The sequence below is a fragment of the Danio aesculapii genome, chromosome 20, assembly GCF_903798145.1.
Source record: "Danio aesculapii chromosome 20, fDanAes4.1, whole genome shotgun sequence".
Classification (NCBI taxonomy): Eukaryota; Metazoa; Chordata; class Actinopteri; order Cypriniformes; family Danionidae; genus Danio; species Danio aesculapii.
In genome coordinates this window covers 33,941,411-33,964,514 of record NC_079454.1, presented here as the reverse complement: position 1 = coordinate 33,964,514, position 23,104 = coordinate 33,941,411, and the positions used below count along the sequence as shown (strand labels likewise).

The 23,104-nt window shown below is 32.2% G+C and overlaps 1 protein-coding gene across 1 annotated transcript in view; it reads left to right on the top strand.

Moving 5' to 3' along the window:
- nbas (NBAS subunit of NRZ tethering complex) overlaps positions 1–23,104 on the top strand; it is a 350,427-nt gene that overhangs the window by 150,353 nt on the left and 176,970 nt on the right. Inside the window, 5 exon segments of the mRNA XM_056480954.1 lie at positions 3,758–3,915; positions 6,213–6,284; positions 11,158–11,328; positions 16,874–16,987; positions 21,083–21,206. Of these exon segments, the coding sequence (XP_056336929.1) occupies positions 3,758–3,915; positions 6,213–6,284; positions 11,158–11,328; positions 16,874–16,987; positions 21,083–21,206 (639 nt within the window).

Below are 23,104 nucleotides of genomic sequence, written 5' to 3'. Positions count from 1 at the left end.
GGTCCATAAACTGTGTACTGTAAAGTTCCTGTCAAGCTCTGACAAAGTCCCATACATCCCATACGTCTTTTCTGATCCTTCCTTTAACAAATGGCTGGTAAATCCCCCGTTGTAAGCATGTAGATTGCTGAAGCACTGGTCAGAAAAATGACAGGAACACAGCACAAGGCTGGGGCTATAATGCTGAGGTATTTTTTCAAAAATAAACTTCAACCACTGACTCTTCACAGCCTCATCTTTGGGTAGAGAGAATAACAACATTCCCCTCACACTTCAGTGCACAGCATCTTCATGACCTGATTCAACTGGGATCTGCTACAGTGTTTGTCTTCTCTTTTTTTGCTACAGTGTTTGTGGGCGGGGGTTTAAATTTTCCCGGGTCTGCGTGTGCAACAAATGGATGGGACTTGAGTTCTGTATCGATGTCACGCTGACATAAATCTAAAGATTCATAACCCCGATGATTCATTTAAACCACTCTTGAGTCGACTCTTTAATAGATGAATCATTCATTTTAAACACGGCGCGCTTTCAGATTTAAGCCTTAGCTGGATATTTCACTACACTTAGAGCTGTGTTACACACTGCATGGAAGGTCATTTTAAAAAACCCATTATAGGGGCTCTTTAATATGTGCAACTGTTTTAAAAAAAAAGAAAATTAAAAAACACACACCCACACATTTAATAACTTAAATAAGTGTTAATATTCAAATAAAGTTTGCACACCGTATCAGATAATCTCCAATTCCTGATGACCTGAACTCCAGTTTCTGATGAATTAAAAGTCATGAGAATTGAAAAAAGTAATATAATACTTAATGGGAATTAGTTCCTACTTTTTGTGTGGAAAATGCTTGTTGTCAGGAGGTCTCTTTTAAATGACAAAATCATCCATGAACCATGGAAAAGCTACTTCATCTCTGGATCTGCAAAAATTTGGTGTTTTCTAAATTTATGATGGAGTTGCTAAATGGTTTGAATCTTTATCTTTCCAGTCAGATTCATCTCTAGTCAGAGCTCAGAGGTGTTTTATATGTGTGTGTGTGTGTGTGTGTGGTGTAGTCAATGCACCATCAGATATTGGAAAGAGACTGGTGTTGTATGCTTGTGTGTGTGCATGCTTCAGGCCGGGGTAGATTAATGCAGGCTTGAGAACAGAAGATGTGCTAATCTCTGATTGCTATCGGCAGCAGTCTCGCAGCCTCGCTAACATCAGTGTGGAAAATGGGTTAGCCTCTCTCCTGCTTCACTGTGTAATTATTCAGTCACTCATGGAGAATAAGGAAGAGAGGGAGGGTGCTAGAGATTAGAACGATTTACTGAATACATGAGGCAATAAGAGCCATGGATGGAAAAACAAGAACCAAACTACAGCAGAAACAGTTAGCACAGACCAGTGATACGTTAGCTGGTGCTGAAGCCGAGGATTGTGGGTGTTGCTGGGCAGATTTTGAAGAAATTAAACTTTTGTCTGTCTGTTGTTCTGTCTAGACCAAATCTGTTTGTTTGTTTGTCTGTCTGTCTGTCTGTCTGTCTGTCTGTCTGTCTGTCTGTCTGTCTATCAATCTACATGGACGCTGAGTTGTCTGTCTGACCAACCACATTTCTGTCTGACCATCTAACTGTTTGTCTAACCATATGTCTGTCTGACAGCATATCTCTCTCATGTTTGCCCATAAATCTGCTAAAAACACTGCCTCTCCCTGTCTGACTGCGTGTCTGATTTATGTTTGTCTGTCTGACTGCGTGTCTGTCTGTCTGACCGTATGTCTGTTCGTCTGACTGTATGGCTGTCCCTCTGACCATTTGTCCATCTCATCATATGTCTGTCTCTCTACTCTACTGTCTTTCTGACTATAGGCATGTCTGTCTGTCTGACCATTTGCCTGTCTGTCTGACCGTTTGTTTGTCTGTCTGTTTGTCCATCTGTCTGACCATTTGTCTGAATGTCATATGTGTGTCTGATTATTTGTCTGTCTGATCATGTACATGTCTGTTTACATGGACACTGACTCCTTTGTCTTTCCGTCTGTCTGTCTGTGCGTCTGTCAGTCTGTCTATCTGTCTGTCTGTCGGTCAGTCTAGCTGTCTACAGGGATGCTAACTCCTCTGTTTGTCTGAGAAAGTTTCTATTTGTCTGTTTGTCTCATATGTTTTTCTGTCCATACAGATGTACATTTAGACAAATGGCCTGACAGACTGACAAATAGTCAGACAAACAGACGAACAGAGAAACAGACAAACAGTCAGACAGACAGAAACACGGTCAGGCCGACCATATGTCTGTCTGTCTGTCTGTCTGTCTGTCAGTCAGTCCGTATGTCTGTCTGTCTGACCTTTTGCCTGACCACTTGCCTGTTTGTCTGACCATGTGTGTCTGTGTGTATATTTGTATTTCTGATCATTTACCTGTCTTTTTACATGGACACTGACACTTTTGTCTGTCTGTCTGTCCGTCTGTCTGTCTGTCTGTCTACATGGACACTGACTTCTCTGTTTGTCTGTCTCACCATTCTATGTCTGTCTGTTCATACAGATGTACATTCAGACAGACAAACAAATGGTCAGACAGACAGATGAACAGAGAACCAGACAGACAGACATACAGACAGATAGACAGACAAATGAATGGTCAGACAGACAGAAACACGGTCAGACCAACCGTATGTCTGTCTGTCTGTCTGTCAGTCTGACCTTTGCCTGACCATATGCCTGGTCTGTCTGACCATGTGTATCTGTCTGATTATTTGCCTTTCTGATCATTTACCTGTCATGGACACTGACACCTTTCTCTGTCTGTCTGTCTACATTGACACTGACTTCACTGTTTGTCTGTCTCACCATACCATGTCTGTCTGTTCGTACAGATGTACATTCAGACAGACAAGCAAATGGTCAGACAGACAGACAAACAAATGGACAGACAGAAACAAGGTCAGACCGACCATATGCCTGTCTGTCGAATCTGTCCGACCTTTTGCCTGACCACATGCCTGTCTGTCTGATTATTTGTCTTTCTGATCATTTACCTGTCTGTTTACATGGACACTGATACCTTTGTCTGACTGACTGACTGACTGTCTGTCTGTCTGTCTACATGGACACTGACTTCTCTGTTTGCCTGTTTCACCATACTGTCTGTCTGTTCGTACAGATGTACAGACAGACAGGCAGACCACATGTCTGTCAGTCCGTATGTCTGTGTGTCTGACCTTTTGCCTGACCGCATGTCTGTCTGTCTGACCATATGTGTGTCTGTCTGATTACATCAACACTGTCTGCCTGTCTGTCTGTCTGTCTGTCTGTCTGTCTGTCTGGCCTTCTACATTGATTCTATGTGTCTCTGTCTGCCTTTCTGTCTTTCATTTAGTTGTCTGTGATTCTGTTGTTCCATCAACTTTCAGTCAAGGTTTTGTCAAGCCAGCATTGATTGACAGATTTCATTGCCTGCTTGAAAATGACTCGTACAGCAGCAACATTTCTTCCATTTTCATTCTTCTTCATTTCAAATTTGAATCGCAATTAAATATTCATGAATTGAATTGGAATTTAAAAGACTGTTCTGAATAGCGTTCAACCCTGGAAAACACAGCCTGCTAAGTGCTCTTTCCCTGAGAGTTTTTACATTTGGAAATCTAATAAACGCCTGACCTCCTCCTTCAAAGTCAGCTTGAAACTTCATGTCCCCTGTACACGATTCTGCTGTCCTTAATTTCCCACACTCTTTTTTCTTTTTTTCTTCTTTCTTTCTCCAGGCTACAGTGAAGGCTGGGATGTGTGCGCTCAGCTGGGACAGTGTGAGACGTTCACTCAGCTTTCTGGCCGTCAGGAACTGATGGCCTTCTCCCTTACACACTGTCCTCCCAGCAGCATCCAGAGCCTGTTAGCGGCGTCCAGTTCCCTTCAGACACAGGTGCCTTCTTGACCTCTTACAACTATTGTTCCTGTTAGCTGTAATACACTGCCAGTCAAAAGTTTGGAAGATGTTTTGAAAGAAGTCTCTTCTGTTCACTGAAGCTGCATTTATTTAATATGAAATACAATCATTTATTTATTGGCTTTTATTTTTGCCTAATATAAGTGCACTATATGTTGGCGCAATGATGACTAGGCTATTGGCGCTGACTGTTTTCTACATGAACATATTTAAAATGTTATTTATTACTGTAATAACTAAGTAGAATTTTTAGCAGCCATTACTTTGGGCTTCAGTGTCCCATAATCCTTATTTGAATATATGAATTGATGCTCCATAAACATTTCTTATTGTTCATTATTATTTTCATCAGTGTTGAAAAAACAGCTTTTATTTTTGTGATATATGATACAGTATATACTCTAAAAATGATTTATATGCTAGTATTCATTAAAAAGATACAGTAGTTACAGTAAAACATGTATAATACTACCAAATAATTTCTAATAATTTATACCAAATATTTATCGTTCAGTCACTGCAATAAAAATGAAATATTTTAACAGGAACGTCTTTAAAACATATGACAGGATATGGATTTTAAAACAGAATTTAGTTTTTTTTTTTAACATTGAAAGCTGTTATTAAAGCTGTTACTATATATATATATATATATATATATATATATATATATATATATATATATATATATATATATATATATATATATATATTGTGTGTACTTTTGAGATGCACAAAATAAGTACTTATTCATATAAAAACACCTAGTAAATGCAGCTTGTCTAAAATATTTATTTTATCCTAGATATTTATAGGACATATTGACCCACAAATATCACAACGTTTTAATTAATTTATACATTTTTTAATTAAACGAAGCCATGTGTAAAATAATAATAATAATAATAATAATAATAATAATAATAATAATAATAATAATAATAATAATAATAATAATAAAATCCGACAACACTTTAGATTATCAAAACCCTATACATCAAAAATATCTTTGATCTTCTATTATTTCTGATAACTCAACTGGACAAACAGTATAATATAATGTAAATTCACTCCCAGGCCATTTTAATTGGTACACCTTGCCTACGCTCGTTAATGCAAATTTCTAACCAGCCAATCACATGACAACAACACAATGCTGAAAATGGAAAAACGTTGCCTGATCTGATGAGTCTTGATTTTTGCTATGACATTCAGATGGTAGGGTCAGAATTTGGCGTCAACAACATGAAAGCATGGATCTTTCCTGCCTTGTATCACTGGTTCAGGCTAGTGGTGGGGGTGTAATGGTGTGAAGGATATTTTCTTGGCACACTTTGGGCCCATTAGTACCAATTGAGCATCATGTCAACGCCACAGCCACATCTCAGTATTGTTACTGGCCATGTACATCGCTTTGTGACCAATGTACCCATCTTCTGATGACTACTTCCAGCAGGAGAACACACCATGTCATAAAGTACAAATCATCAGACTAGTTTCTTGAACATGACAATGAGTTCACTGTACTCAAATGGCCTCCACTGGAACCAGATCTCAATCCACTAGAGCACCTTTGGGTTGTCGTGAAACGGGAGATTCGCATCATGGATGTGCAACTGATAATTCTGCAGCAACCATGTGATGCTATCATGTCAATATAGACCAAAATCTCTGAGGAATATTTCCAGTACCTTGCAGAATCTATGCCACAAAGTATTAAGGCTGTTCTGAAGACTAGTAAGGTGTACCTAATAAAGTGGCCAGTGAGTATAAAAACGGCAATAATATACTGTAAATGTAAAAAAAAAAACAGAATGCCTCATACATTTTTACCATATAGCTGAAATGCTTCAATAGTTCTTCAATAGAAACATTTACCACGTTTCCTGTTCCCTTATCAGTGTAGACATATGTTGTGTTGGGCGCAGTGTGCAGTCTTGACTTAAAATGCAGCTTTTAAGATTTCCAAATGGCCTCCTGTATACATACGATTTCCCTCCGAGCTCTCAGACTCGACTCCTTTGGTGTGTGGCTGCTTCCAGGAGAGACCTGAAATAGATTTCCGTACACCAAGACAGATGCCACACTGAAACACTTGCAAGAGATCGTGTTGAGGAATAGAATTGAAATAAGTTTTACCGCCATGCCAAGTATAAATACTGCTGGAACGATTAAACATTTAAGAGCTAAGAAAATTGAAGAGAAAAGGGGTATTGTGCTGAAGGGCAGAAATGAAAAAGTCAATGCTTTTCTCTCTCCTCTCTTTGTCTTAGGTTCTGTACCAGGCTGTAAATTACAAGATTGATCCCTCTCAAGCCCGGAGAACAGGCAGCGAGCTGTCAGAGGTAAAGAACAACGCTACTTCATTTAGTCTGACACTTTGAAGAGCAGCTTTTGTATGCTGATAAATCTTTGCTAATTGTCCTCCTTGAATTTGAATACTAAATATGTCTAATGTAATACGTTGTTATTCTTTTTGAGAAGTGGATAGTCTGTGCTATGGTGTGGCAGTGGATGTTTGTTTATCATTATTGCCTTTTTTGGGATAAAATGTACCTTTTTTATTCTTTGGAAAACAAGAATAGTTGACAATATGTCAAAATTAAGACATGAAATCAACACATTAATTCAGTAATAATGTAAAACGAGCTACCGAACACTATATAATGTTACGTAAAATAAGGTAGTAAATGCATTAAATAGGAACGCCAAATAAAGCAAAAATTTGTACAAACATTAAAAATAGCTTGATGTTAGTTGCATAATGTAAATTGCTTTGGAATAAAAGTTATAGATGATGAAAATGTGACTTAAATTCCAACAAAGCTGTACTGTATGTGAAAAACAAGTATAATACAGTAATAAAGGGCTTCTCAAACTCAGTCCTGGGCTCAATCAGAAACACCTTGGCTACTTCCAAACTATATAGTACGCTAAATACAGAATGTGAGCTTAGTAGTATGTCCAAATTCATAGAATTCGAAAATCAGTATGCGAGAAGTACTACTACTTCTGGTGAGATTCCGAAGTGTGCATCCGATGGACGCTACGCTATCCCATGATGCACTGCAAGAGAATTCATGAATGGGAGTGAAACGACGCAACTGACATGGGTTGGTCACATGATCATGACAAAATGGCGGATTCATTCAGTTCTATTCATATTGCTCACATTCCTACTGTACACATACTTTTTAAACGGCCGAGTAGTAAATTTAAATCTCAAATGCAGTACCTACTGAGTAGTAGCCCTGGGCTAGCTAATCAAGGTCTTACTAGGCTTTCTAGAAACATCCTTGCAGGTGTGTTGAGGCAAGTTGGAGCTAAAATCTGCTGGACACTGGACCTCCTGGACGGAGTTTGAGAACCCCTGCTGTACTGCATTTACTGTAAACATATGTTTGACATTTACTTTCAATACTGTCATTGTTTCAAATAAGGGGAAAAAGCACAAATTAAACAAAGCACAAATTTAAATGTAATAACTTATGCTCCTATTAATATTTTTTTATTAATAATAATAATAATAATAATAATAATAATAATAATTATTATTATTATTATTATTATTATTATTAACAAAAACATTATTAATATTATTATTATTGACAATAACATTATTGTCCATCCATCCATATTCCTTTGGCTTAGTCCATATTATTATTATTATTATTGTTATTATTATTATTATGAATAATGTTGTTATTATTATTATTATTATTATTATTATTATTATTATTATTATTATTATTATTATTATTATTATTATTATTAATGTTATTAATATTATAATGATGATGATGATGATGATGATTATTTATTTATTTATTTATTATTATTATTATTATTATTAACAAAAACATTATTATTAATAATATTAATATTTAAATTAATATTATTATTATTGACAATAACATTATTGTCCATCCATCCATATTCCTTTGGCTTATTATTATTATTATTATTATTATTATCATTATTATTATTATTATTATTATTATTAATGTTATTAATATTATTATGATTATGATGATGATTATTATTTTTTATTTTTATTATTATTATTATTATTATTAACAAAAACATTATTATTATTATTATTATTATTATTATTATTATTACTAATATTTAAATTAATACTATTATTATTGACAATAACATTATTGTCCATCCACCCATATTCCTTCTGCTCAGTCTATATTATTATTATTATTTTTATTTATTTATTTATTATTATTATTATTATTATTAGCAAAGACCTAAATAATAATAATAATAACATTATAATTATTCCTATCATTATTAACAAACATATTATTATTATTATTATTATTATTATTATTATTATTATTATTATTATTATTATTATATTTTGCAAAGACATAAATTATGATAATAATAACATTATTATTACTATTACAATTAACAAAAACTATTATTGTTATTTTATTTACTATTATTATTATTTTTTTGTTATTATTATTATTAACTATTATTATTATTATTATTATTATTATTATTATTATAATTACTATTGTTATTATTATTATTATTATTATTATTATTATTATTATTATTAGCAAAGACATAAAGGATAATATTATTATTTATTATTATTATTATGATTACTATTGTTATTATTAATATTATTATTATTATTATTATTTGCAAAGACATAAATGATGATAATAATAACATTATTATTACTATTATAATTAAAAACTATTATTGTTATTTTATTTACTATTATTATTATTATAAATTTTTTTTGTTATTATTATTATTATTAACTATTAATATTATTAATATTATTATTATTATTATAATTACTATTGTCGTTATTATTATTATTATTATTATTATTATTATTATTATTATTATCATTAGCAAAGAAATAAAGGATCATATTATTATTTATTATTATTATTATTATTATTATTATTATTATTATTATTATTATTAATATTATTATTATTATTAGCAAAGACATAAAGGATAATATTATTATTATTTTTTTTATTATTATTAACATCATCATCAACAACAACAATAATAATAATAATAATAATAATAATAATAATAATAATAATAACATTATTATTGCTGTTGTTTTTGTTGTTATCGTCATCATCATTATTATTATAAATAAATAAATAAATAAATAAATAAATAAATAAATAAATAAATAAATAAATAAATAAATAAATCTGGTCTTCATTGCTGATTGTAAACTTTATTCACACATTTTGAATTGAAGACTAACGTTTCTTTCATGGCTATAAAATAGTTAAGCCTTCCCCTGGATCATTATATCATATTGAGCAATAAAGCACAGATTCTGACTGAGTGGACTCAATATCTTACTGTCAAACTCTCTCTGCATTTTTCATACGCCGTGAATATGGCTTCAGAGCCCAGCTAGTTTAACTCCTGGCAAGCACTACCTTTAGAAAAGACACCATTGAAGTGTTTAAAGATTAATGCGTGCACAAAAATACTTCAGTGTAAATGTGTGTGTGTGTGTGTGTGTTGTTTTTCCACTAAATGTGCATTTAACACTGAATGAAGTATTGATGAGGTCAAATGTGTGCTTTGGCTCTGCGCATTGTGAGCTAGCGCTGGGCTCCTGTGTATGTGACATTTTTGAAAAGTTCACCTACCATCATGCTAACATGTAAACACCCGTGTTGGCTTCAGATTTTGTTATGTTGCTACAAAGAGCATTTCCGCTTACGAGTCTGCCTTCATATATAATGTATGTTAGGTTTAGTTCAGTGAGATGACTATTGTGCTTTCATTTGTTTTATGGGATTAAATAGAAACCTCTGTCTCAGTTGCGGTTTTCTCCAGTTTCTTTGTGTCTGTATTTTTCCAGCTGGGCAACTCTTGCGTTAAGTAAATTAGTCTATTTGCCATTTAATTGCAACATGATAACATTTGCAGCCGCTGATGAATGATTTATTATTCATATTTGCCGAAAATGTTTTGTAGCAGTTCTTTATTTTGCAATTAGCATTTTACACAAGTTTACACAATTAGTTTGCGTGATTTTTCTTTTTCATAACTTCATAATGTATAACTTTTCATATATTTTAGCATGAAACTTTCTAAATGGACCATAGTAAAGCTCAAAGTGTCTGCTTCCCAATGATATCTAATTAAAGTTTTTAGCTGGGGTCAAGAACTGTTACTATTTAAAGTTAGGTAGGTGTAAATCCCCAAAAAGTGAGTGCTGGCCAACAGGTTAAGTTGTTTTATTAAGTTAATCAGGTTTCAACTAAATGGTTTGTTATACAAAGTTTAGCTTAATATTTGTAGTCCGTTTGATTGACGAAATGACTAGAGAAGTTGAGATTAGACAAGTTAGCAAGATTTTTTTTTTTTTTAAAGTGTGCCAATGTTCATTTTACATGTGTAGACGTCCACTTCTGATAAAGTACATTGTTGATGTTTGAAAACTTATTACTTTAATTCACTGTCATAAATTAAATTTAATTACGATTCAAACAAACAAATAAATAAATATCAATAGTATGTATGAATATTTCACAGTTCAAGCCAAAATTATTTGCCTTAATTAGCCATTATTGGCCTTTCCTTAGACTAATTTTTTTTTTATTATTTGTTACAATAGTTATTGTGAGTGCGCTATACATATAACTTTGAATTGAATTGAATGAAAAATTTAATTTCATGGGACCTTTAACTCTCATGTGGGAGCATTAAAATACAAACTTTGCATGTAGTTATGCTTTACTTTTAGACTATATGTAGATAAAAACACCTATTTCACAAGAAAAGTGTTTTGCGAACAAATAAGGCATCTAGATCTGCCGGTTTTAGACTGCTGAATGATTCTTTTCTTGCATAGACTGTGATTATGCATTTACAGTGGTATGAAAGGTTATGGCTTGGTCAGATGTGTGTTTAAATGATCTATTATCTTAATTAGTAATATTATTACTTAAGATCAGAGCAAAATTGTTTTAACAATTTAAAGGGCTGACTCACTATACATCACATTTTTTACCTCTTTCAGAGGGAAACAAGCAGAAATGTAACCTGTAATTTGCGCATTGGCGCTAGTAAGAAAGTACAAATTTTTTTAGAAAGAGAAAAAAAAGCTACTGTACTTCCATTGTTTTTTGTGTTTCAATATAACCACTGTAATCTGATCAGTATGGTTCATGTTTAACCTTTCTTGGCTGCCCATAACAGGTCGGAGCTGCTGTTCCTGGTTCAATTAACCCCACAGACCTGCTGCACAGAACCACGGCCCGCACCATAGAGGTCCTGACCAACACTACCATGAGCACCAAAGCTGTCCTGACCACCGTCATCGACTCCCACTGGTGGAGAGAGTCCCTCAGCCTGCTTCGCCCACTGCATGTAAGTCTTATCCAGATTTCAGCTTCAGACGCCTCGCTCTATTATGCATCCTTCCTCTTCAAACCACCACAGCCAGGAACAGGTTGGACAAAGCTCAACAGTGAGACTCGGCTGCACATTTTTTGGCAGCTTTTCTGAGGCCATTAAAACCTGGCATGATTGAAAGAACCTCTCCCTGGTTGACGTCGGCTTGTCTCTTCGTGATGAGGTTTGTTTTCGGAGGACCTGTTGTTGTGGTATTTGGCCAAAAAGGTTGGTTTTGGTCCCCCCCGTGGTAAAAGACAACAACAAAAATAAGTTATTTAGATAAGTCAATTTACAAACGGTAAATAAATTATTTAGTCAAGGCTAAGAATAATTATCAAAGTGAACAAATTACAGATTTGAACACAAGTTTTTGGTTTTAATTCATATCATTACAAAAGAAACAAAATAAATGAACAGATTAATTTCCAGGACCAAGAATGTTGCCTATTAATACAAGTAATTATTAGCTCTGCTCGGAAATTTACGTTTATTTCCAAAGTTCAGTGGAGATATATATATATATATTTTCACATTTTTTCATTTTCTAAAATAGTATTACACTTCAGATTCATGTCAGCGATCATACTGTACATCTGAATACACTCACAAATATAAGGACATATATATATATATATATATATATATATATATATATATATATATATATATATATATATATATATATATATATATATATATATATATATATATATATATGTGTGTGTATATATATATATATATATATATATATATATATATATATATATATATATATATCACTGACAAAATCAGTCATCACAAAGTAATCCATCAGCTAACAAAAAAGTTCTAGTCTATGGCATGTTTCGTAAAGAATTTGTATTCATTAATAAACATAATAGTTTTAATAACTAATTTCTAATAACATATTTCTGTCTTTGCCAAAAAGATATTATTTGACAATATTTACTAGTTATTTTGCAAGTCACCAGTGATCATCTTAAAGTCCAATTTAAAGGTGTAACTAGTTTAATTAGATAAGTTAGTTTAATTATAAGTAGGCATACACAGCTTTTGCGCACACAGAAATCCGCAAATTTTCACAGATTTTTAGCCCATCACTGAGTCAATTTATTTACACGTGTAGTGTGTGTAAATTTATATTTATTCAGTTTTTAAATTAATTTCAGTAATATTATTGACTAATATGAAAGTTTTTATTTGATTTATTTACAATACCGTTTGTAAAATAATAATTTCTGTCTGTTATTATATATTATATGGGAGACTTGCTTTGTTTACCAAATAAGTGGATCTAATTGGATTTACATGAAAAAAGTTAAAAAGCTATTATTTTTTATTTCATATATTCAGTTTTTAGTTATGATACTCCCAAAATAATTTTGCATAATCTGCAGATTTTTTTTGTGCGAAATTCTCCACAGAAATGACAAAAAAATTTCCGCATATTCTGTCTGGCCCTAGTTATAAGTCTTTGGAGAACACATGGGAGCTAATATTATTCCCGATAGTCTACAGAACAAACCATCGATATACAATAATTTGCCTAATTACTCTAACTTGCCTAGTTAACCTAATTAACCTAGGTAAGTTAAGCTGTATGGAAGTGTCTTGAAAAATATCTAGTCAAAAATTATTTACAGTCATCATGGCACAGACAAAATAAAATTTGTTATTAGAGATGAGTTATTAAAACTGTTATGATTAAAAATGTGTTGAAAAAATCTTCTCTCTGTTAAACTAAAATTGGGGAAAAAAATAAACAGGGGGGCTAATAATTCAGGGGGGCTAATAATTCATATAATTCACACATAATAATACTTGTGTGAATGAGTGTGTATGGATGTTTTCCAGTAATGGGTTGCAGCTGGATTGGCATCCGCTGCGTAAAACATATGCTGGATAAGTTGGCGGTTCATTCCGCTGTGGTGTCCCCAGATTAATAAAGGGACTAAGCCGAAAAGAAAATAAATGAATGAATGAATATAGGAAATACTGTATAAATGTCCCACTTAGTTAATAAACATCATGCTATAAACATTGTAAATCTTGAGCAAGTATAAGAAGTGAGTGGAAATGGTGCACTGGTGGTGACAATTTTCAGATAAAGGGGCAGTAATGTGTAATAAAATGCCCTTTCTACATCACTACTGGAACAAAATCTAAACAACTTGTTTTTCATTTGCTTGCAGAAATTACTTGCTAAAACAAAGTTGGGTTGTGCTTGTTCATATTTTCTGTGATTTGCAAATGCACCAGGGACCCAATTATAGCACTTAAACATGAAAAAAGTCAGATTTGCATGATATGTCTGCTTTAAATAGCTTACTCCTAGGGCTGCACAACATATTGCAACATTATCATTATCACAATAATGGTATATTCAATATATGTATCACAGACGTGTGATAAATGACATTGATTTTATGCATTGGCTATTTTATAAATTAGATGAGACTTTACTCTCTTTAACTCCACCTTCCCTTTAGTTGCTGTTCTGCTATTTGCCCAGAGGTGAACTCAGAGCTTAAAAAAATACTTATGGTGGGAGTCGAGATGAGAGGCAATTGCCAACAGCCAATCAGAGATGTTGGTGCCGTTGACTTCATGCAGCGCTGCGCAGATCGATCAAAATCTGTCTTGAAGTGGTGCACGCCGGTTAGAAATTTTGTCCATATTGATACTGCGCGGACGCCACGTGACTGTCACATGTGGCATCAAAGTATCACGACAGCGCTGCGAGATCAGAAGATTGATTCAGCCGGTGCAGTGTCTAAAGAGCGACTGCAGGACCTGCGATGATGACACTGATATTACACGATTGGAGTTCACCGCATGACAACAACCACGTGTGTTTCGGGTTTATTATTGGACAAATTCCGTCTCACAAATTTCGAAACAAACAATTAACTTTTCATACCCTCTCTATCTTGTACACATCATGCTTATTAAAAAACCACAAATATTTTACTGCAGTATCATCTTTTGTTAAATAATTTTATAAGGGCTTGATTGTTTGCTTAGGTTTATTCGACATTTTTATGCAGACTGTTTACTGTATTCAGCTCCTTAAATGATTTAAATGATATATTTTTGTAAATAACCTTAATATTAACTCAAATAAGTCTTACAGACTTGTAATAAAATAATTATCATCTTTGATCCTGACACCCCTATAAAGGTTTCTTAACAAATTAAGTAAAAAAAAAAAGTTTTTTTAAATATAAAAATACATGATTATAAAATTATTTCCTGTCAAGCCGTTTATGCAGAAATTTTAAAAGTGACATTGATGTACCTGCTGGAAAATTTCTACTTAAAGTGTAGCTCATTTATTTTGATCATTTTGTTCAATCTTTTTGGATTAAAGTGCTTTTTTAAAAATGCTTTTATTATCCAAAATAACCCTATTCGTGAATATTTATTTTCTTTTTATGTGCCCTCTCGTTTTCCCCTTATTTCTTATGCGTTTGTTATATAGGCTACTTAAATTTACTTTATAATTCCCATATTGTTTAAAAATGAATTATAGTTTGTAGAGACTGTATTCTGTTTTATTTGTAGTGTAAATCTTTTGTTGTTATTGCAATAAATAAACAAATAAATTATTACGGCATGTGATCGGTCATGACTGCAGCAATTTTGAGCCTCGTGGTGTCTGGCCTGACAGCTCTATTTTCAACTCTGCCCCCGCCTTCGCGCTGCTAATCTCGTTGATCACCACCTGCAGCCGTGTTTCATGTCGAACGCATTCTTAGTGTTTTAAACGTTTGCACCTTGACACAGTTTTTTAGAATTAGAATTAATTAGATCTGGAAAATATACCTTTATCTATGGAGCCAGATCAGTCTTAAAAGTGAGACATTTACAAAATAAAATTCATACATAAACAGCACAATTCACATTTACTAAATCCAATTTGTAAATTTAAAACACAATTGTATTAATAAATACAACACAACCAATTCACAAGTAAAAAATAAATATTAAATAAATATTTTCAGCAAGTGATGTGTATATTATGAATCATGTTTTGAAATTACAAATTGTATTTGTGTATTTACGAATCGAGTTTTGAATTTATGAATTGCATTCATGTATTTACGAATCGCATTTTAAATTTACTAATTGATTTTGTGTATTTACGAATCGAGTTTTGAATTTATGAATTGGATTTGTGTATTTACAATTCTCATTTTAAATGTACAAATTGGTTTTGTGTATTTATGAATCGTGTTTTGAATTTATAAATTGGATTTGTGTATTTACGAATCGTTTTTTAAATTTACTAATTGAATTTGTGTATTTGCGAATCGTGTTTTGAATTTATGAACTAGATTTGTGCATTTACGAATTGTGTTTTAAATTTTACGAATTGGATTTATGTATATACAAATCGTGTTTTAAATTTGCTAATAGGATTTGAGCATTTATGAATCGTGTTTTGAATTTGCAAATTCCATTTTGTGTAATGTGACTGTGCGGTGGATGTATGAATTGTTTTTGTAAATGTATTATTTTTGAGACCGATCTGGCTCCAACATCTGTTTATTGTAATTTCATTAAATAAATAAATAAATAAATAAATAAATAAATAAATAAATAAAAAAATTGCATTTTTCTAGGGAAATGTTATGTCTTACACTGCAAAAAACTGCTTTCCTTAAGTTTTTGTCTTTATATATATATATATATATATATATATATATATATATATATATATATATATATATATATATATATATATATATATATATATATATATATATATATTAAATAAATCAAAAAGCATTTTCTACAAAATTTTAAACAAAATACTCTTGTTTTCGCTATGAAATAAGAATATTTTACTTTCACCATTGGCAGATTATTTTACTTGTTTTAAGGAAATCTCACTTCATTTTAGCTTATTATTTCCTAAAAAAGACAATATTTTTTGCTTCACTAGAAATGCTTCTTGATTTAAAGCAAGGCAAGTTTATTTATATAGCACATTTCATACACAGTGGCAATTCAAAGTGCTTTACATAAACAAGAATAAAAAAAGAGAAGTATAAGAAAAACAAACAAACAATAAAATTATTAAAGCAGGTTATAAAAGTATAAAAAAAGAAAAGAAAGACATAATATAGTGAATTTTTAGATATTTGGACTTGAAGCAAGACAAAAACACTAAGTTAGGTTTTTTTTGTTTTAGTGTATGAATTATCGTTATCGGAATACTCAACAATGTTGCATATTTTTGTGATATATTGCATACAATTGCAATCCACTGCAAACTACAAATAATATGATTTTTTTTTATTGATGACCGTCCCATGGTTTCTCCATCCTACATCAACGTCTGTAACCATCTTACAAGACCAGAATCAAAAATCCCCCTCTGTTCCTGGCAGAATGCTTTAGCATCTTACGAGCGTTATAAGCGTGGCTGAAACATTAATGGCTCCTGCATGCATGTCTGTGAATGTTTTATGAATATTCTATGAATGTTTAATGAACGTTTATCTCCTCTCAGGGACCAGCCATGGATAGAAACCGTGCCGGAGCGGCCAATCAGAACGCAGATCTGGAGAAGCAGGGCTGCAGTCCTTTCTACGAGGAGCTGTTCGATGATCCATATGTCAATACGGTAAATTTCACAACCTCCTTCCTTCTGGCTCACATCTGTTTGTGTTTTTCTCTTAAAGCTTTATTTGATGTCTCTTGAAAATCTCAGCGGCGGTAGAGGAAAAGGTTAATGATAATTCTGAATTTGTGTATTTATCTTGTGTACACTGTAATTGCATTAATGTTGACTGACACAAAAGGAGACATATTGAGTAATGCACAGGTCATTGTGTTCTGGGCAATTACTGTGAATTTAAAGCTTGCAGACTTGTAAGATAAAACAAAAGCACAATTAAAATAGCATAATTAAATCATTATAATGATTCCATACTATAGCTGCTAAGTGGCTAAATAAGTAAATAAGCTGTTAACCACTGCACTTCTCTATTACAAATAAATACATTGCATGGAATATCTTAGTAAATAAATGTATTTATACTTTTCAAATTATATTATATTATATTATATTATTGTATATTATACTATACTATACTATACTATACTATACTATACTTTACCATACTATACCATACTATACTATATAATTATTATATATTTTCAATAGAGATTTTCAGGATTATTGATCTACTGGATTATAGTTTCTCTTCATTATGTGTTTGAGAGCCATGTTTTTTGTTGTATTTTGTAAACTACTGATGACATTTATTTCCAATTTAAAATACATGTCATTTTAGAGGATGTTTTTGTACATAAACTAACAAAAAAGTGCCATGTTTTCAGACATGTTTTTGGTAAGGCTGTAGAATAATGGTTCAATAGTTAATGTTAGTTGATGTATATATTAACATGAAGTATGAATAAGCTTGTAAAGCATTTATTAATTATATACATTTACTAATGCATCATTAATGGCCACAGTTGTGCTTGTTAACATTAGTTAACGCACTGGGAGTTAACATAACCTGAAAATGAACTAACTTTTTTTAACTTAAATAATGTTAACTAACGTTAACAAAGCTGAATAAATATTGTAAAAAATGTATTACTAATTGTTTTTTTTCATGGCAGTACATACATGAACTAACATAAATCAATGGACCATTATTTTATAGTGTGACCATGTTTGTATATGTTTTAACAACACAATGCCAATGATTCAACCTCAGAAGAGGTCATCAATATTTGGTGGAAAAACCCTTATTTTCAAACACCAGATGTTCTAAAAAAAAGTATATAAAAGGAAATAAATTATGTTATCTTACCTTTATAGAATACTTTTTTTGTTTACCATTTTATTAAAATCCATAGTTAAACCTTAGACCCTGAGCTTTTTCAATGGGTCTTTTAATTTTGCCATGGCAGTATGTTAGATACATTTATTCTATAGATGCTAACATTAAATAGGGATTTACCGGTATTGTTTAGAGTTGTAATAATACTTTTAAATAAACAAACGCATAAACATTTATACTTTATCCCTTTAACTGCCACACCAAGAAAAAAGCAATATAATTTTTTTTTTTTTATTGCACTTCTTAACTCCTAATGTCGCTAGTTAACACAATCAATGCATTTTTTTTTCAACACATCCCATCATTTCTAAAATATCAGCCTCTACCAAATGGTTGAGATGTCGGTTTATGGTAAAAGTACCAGTATTAATAAATATACTATAAAAATCTGAAAATATGAGGTGGAAGACCAATTTAATTAAAAACATAATCAAAATAAAACATTTTTTGAATACTAAATCATAACCATAAGCCATAAAATATTCCAGATTCTCATTTAACACAGTAATTTACACGTTTTCTTGTTTTTTTACAATACAATCCAAATTAAGTGAATTAGTGCGTGCGTGCGTGCGTGCGCGTGCGTGCGCGTGTGTGCGCGTGTGTGCGCGAGAGAGAGTGCGTGCGTGCGGATAATGTGTGTAAGAGAGAGTGTGAGAAACAGTGTGATTGTACCTGTGTGTGCACGTGTGAAAGTGTGTGTGTGTAAGAGAGCGAGAAATAGAGCGTATGAGTATAGGTGAGTGTGTGAAAGAGTGGATGTAAATGTGTTTGTGTGAGCGTGTGCCCATGTATGTGTATAACAACATCAGTATTACACAGATATAACGAGGATATGGTGAATTATGTGGACATTATGTATGACATTCAATCATATTAAATATTTTTTTATTTTCAGAAAATAAAATTACACACAATTTCCTGTAAGGGATAGGGTTTGGGGTTAGAGCAATCGAAAATACAGTTTGTACAGTATAAAAACTGTGTGTGTGTGTGTGTGTGCGTGCATGCGTGTGTGTGTGTTGGAGAGAGAAATGGAGATGGAGAGAGAACTGTGTGTGTGATGAGTGTATGAACGGTGTGTACAAGTGTATGTATGTATGTGTGTGTGTGTGTGAGTGAGAGAGAGAGAGTGAGTGAGTGAGTGAGTGAGTGAGTGAGTGAGTGAGTGAGTGAGTGAGTGAGTGAGTGAGTGAGTGAGTGAGTATGCGAGTGAACAGGCTGAATTATCTCATCAGTTAGGAAATTTTCTGGTAAAAGGGCCTGACGATGTGAGTTCTTGTACCATAGAAACTATTGACATCTGCAATAACTGCAAACAAACAAACAATCAATTATACATTTCTTACAATTGTGCAAGTGTTAGTGCACCAGCATTTGCCATTTAAGAGATAATCATCTTTGAAAGTTGTGATTTCCACACATTAGTTCTAAAAATTCATTGTTTACTCCAAAAATATCCGAAAAGTGTCGTAAAAAATATATACTTAAAAATTGTCTCAGTATATTCATGAATAAATAACAAGCTGTGTCATATTTATTCTGTGAATGATCAAAAGTGAATATTTTTCAGCAAACCATAAAGTGAAAGATCAACCACTTGGTCAAGCATGTTTTTAAAAAATTATTACATTTAGTCATTTAGCAGACGCTTTTATCCAAAGCGTCTGTGTATTGTGTATTACAAACACAATAAATATTTCTCATTGCACCAAGCAACATAACTTTGTAAAGTTAGGGTTCTTAGAGGGTAATATGTCAAAAAAATAGGCTTACCTTGCAAATTTTCACCAAAAACAGTTCACATGTCAGGAGTGATTTCCTTGTTTTTGATTTCAATGGTAAAAGCAATGTTGTGACGAGTGCTGTTGATTGAGTTTGTGACAACTAGTGGATTTTTTTGCCATAACAAACTTCACCCAAGCGGTAGAGATGGCTCAATCAGGTTTAGTTAAGTTAGGTACTTCTCAATAAGATATGGTCAGTCAAAATATGGTCAACCATTTGGTCGAGCAGGCAGTTAAAGGGTTAATAAGGTCTGATTTGGTTACATACACACACACAGACACAAATATGTATCTAACAGCTGCTTCTAAACCATTAGAATCCCACCGCCTACTCTAGGTGATTCAGTATAAATATAACATTGACCTTTGTGTGCTGTGATTAAATTATAAATTCAGCTAATGGGAAATGGCAACTGACATGTCAAAGATAAAATAAGTGTGTTCTATTGTATTTTTTATGCAGTTTGCTCTTGTGATTGCTTTATCAGGAAGCTGTTCAAAAGAACTATGCTTTTTTTGTATATATTATTGTGTTACTGTATTTTGTTAGTCATTCTTGATTAATTCATATTAAGCGTGACTCACAATTCACAAACTATAATTTCATCTATATCAGTTTTAGTATCATCACATCAAAAAATTATGAAAATTTAATATAATGTTCGAACATAATCTCACAGCAAGTTGTAAGGTTTTATTTTAGTGGCTAAAACGGAACAATTTGTAAGATCCCATTTGTAAGTTTTAGTAAAAAATTTTTTTGTAAAATTAACCAATCCCCGTAATGGTTGGGTTTAGGGGCGGGGTTTGGGGGCATGCCTCCTTTTAAAAGCCATATGTTTTTATATGAACAAAATCTTATGCATTTGTTTGAATTAGCCACTTTTCCAACAATGCATGAAATAGTATTCCTTGTGAGATCAGGCTGAATTTTCCCAAAACCTTTCCCAAACTTTTTGTCTGGTAGTGTTGTTCAAAGGCATTTCAAAAATTGACACAAGTGAAAATTAAGTGAAAAAGTCCTCAAAAATTCCAAAAGAGTGAATTAAGTCCTGCTCTTCTCTGTTATCTTTCCAGTCAGAAGATGTCTATTCTTCGTACCACTACAACCCTCAAGAAGACTTTGCTGAAGTTTTACTGCGGACTGGCAAACTAGCTGAAACAAACAGCGAAGGACAAAATCTCTTTCCTGCAACCGAAGGTAGGAGAGTTTATACTATGGCTGCACAATACTGCATATCGTATTGCCTTTGATATTGCAATGTACACATCCACAATAATCACATATGATTATAGTTGATCAGGTACAATAGTTTGTCATTTCAAAGTTTATCCAAAATATCCTGTGATGATACATAATTTCAAGAAAGCATTTTGAGTTTAAATGTTGGTAGTAGCTTTAAAAAAAAGTTTATTTATATTTAGTTATTTCTACAATGCAGACTATAAAGTGATAATTTACATTTGACTATTCAGATATTTTTTTCTCAGAATAAATTCTGACTATATTACAGATATCTGACTTTATGTCTTGCAATTCTGTGAAATAGTCAAACTTGCGTGCTAAACTCTTTTTTTAGCACTTTTTTTCAGATTTTATTTATAAATCAGAATTTTACAATTTTATATTTAGTTATTTATACAATGAATACTGTACAGTGATATTTTATAATTGACTCATAAAAACCTGACTTTACTTCTCAGAATTCTGACCTTATATCTCACAATTCTGGGAAATAAAGTGGCTATTGCGTGATACAAACTGTTTTGAAATTACGAATCATATTTAAAATTTATGAATTGGATTTATGTATTTACGAATCATATTTTAAATTTATGAACTGAATTTGTGTATTTACAAATTATATTTTAAATTTACAGTTGGATTTGTATATTTACGAATCATATTTAAAATTTATGAATTGGATTTGTGTATTTACGAATTGTATTTTAAATTTACGAATTGGATTTGTGTATTTACGAATCGTATTTTAAATTTATGAACTGGATTTGTGTATTTACAAATCATACTTTAAATTGGATTTGTGTATTTATGAATAGTGTTTTGAATTTATTAACTGAATTTGTGCATTTAAGAATTGTTTTAAATTTTACAAATTGGATTTGTGTATTTACGAATTGTGTTTTGAAATCATGAACTGAATTTGTGCATTTCCGAATTGTGTTTTAAATTTTACAAATTGGATTTGTATATTTACGAATCGTTTTTGAATTTGCGAATTGAGAATATCTCACAATTCTGAAAAATAACTTCGCAATTGTGTGATATAAACTCAGATTTATAACTTATTTTTATCTCATGATTCTAACTTTTATATCTTGCAAGTTTGTAATCTTTATTTACACTTTTTATTCAGGGGTGGAAATGGGCTTCCATAGTATTGTATCTGGTAAAATATACCAGTATTGCATCTAGACTTTATAAAGTTATAAATCACTCAATTGTTTATAGTTTATATCACACAATTGCTACTTTATTTCTCAGAATTGCAAGTGAGATATAGTCAGAGTTCTAAGATACAAAGTCAGAGTTCTGGACTTTTTATCTCAGAATTCTGACTGTATATCTTGCGAGTTTGTAACCTTTAAAAAAAAAAAAAAAAAAAAATTCAATGGTGGAAACTGGCTTTCCTAGTATTGTATCTGGTGAAATATATCGCAGCAAAACTAATTATGGGAATATTTGTTTTTTCTCTGCTAAACATAAATACTTGCTCCTAAAATCAGCATGACTAGTGACCTCACCTGGGCTGTCCCAGTTAAATGTCTACCATCAGCCGTCTCTCATCACCCTCTTGTTAGCTGCAGTGTCCTTGCAAATAATGCTGTAATCTTCCGGTCTGGGGCAAAATCTCAGGTAGCGAACGCTGGCCTCGTCACTCCCTGATGTATCGCCACTCGCTGGCTACACGTCCGGAAGAATAGCGTCATATTGATTAATTAATGTGTACTCACTGCTAGCAGACAGCAGTAAATAATGCGCACCTTCCAGATACAAGAGAGATAGCGGCTAGTCAAAATATCAAGGCCTTTTGCGTCAAGATAGATGAGGCGAATGAGAAAATCGATGCGGAGTGA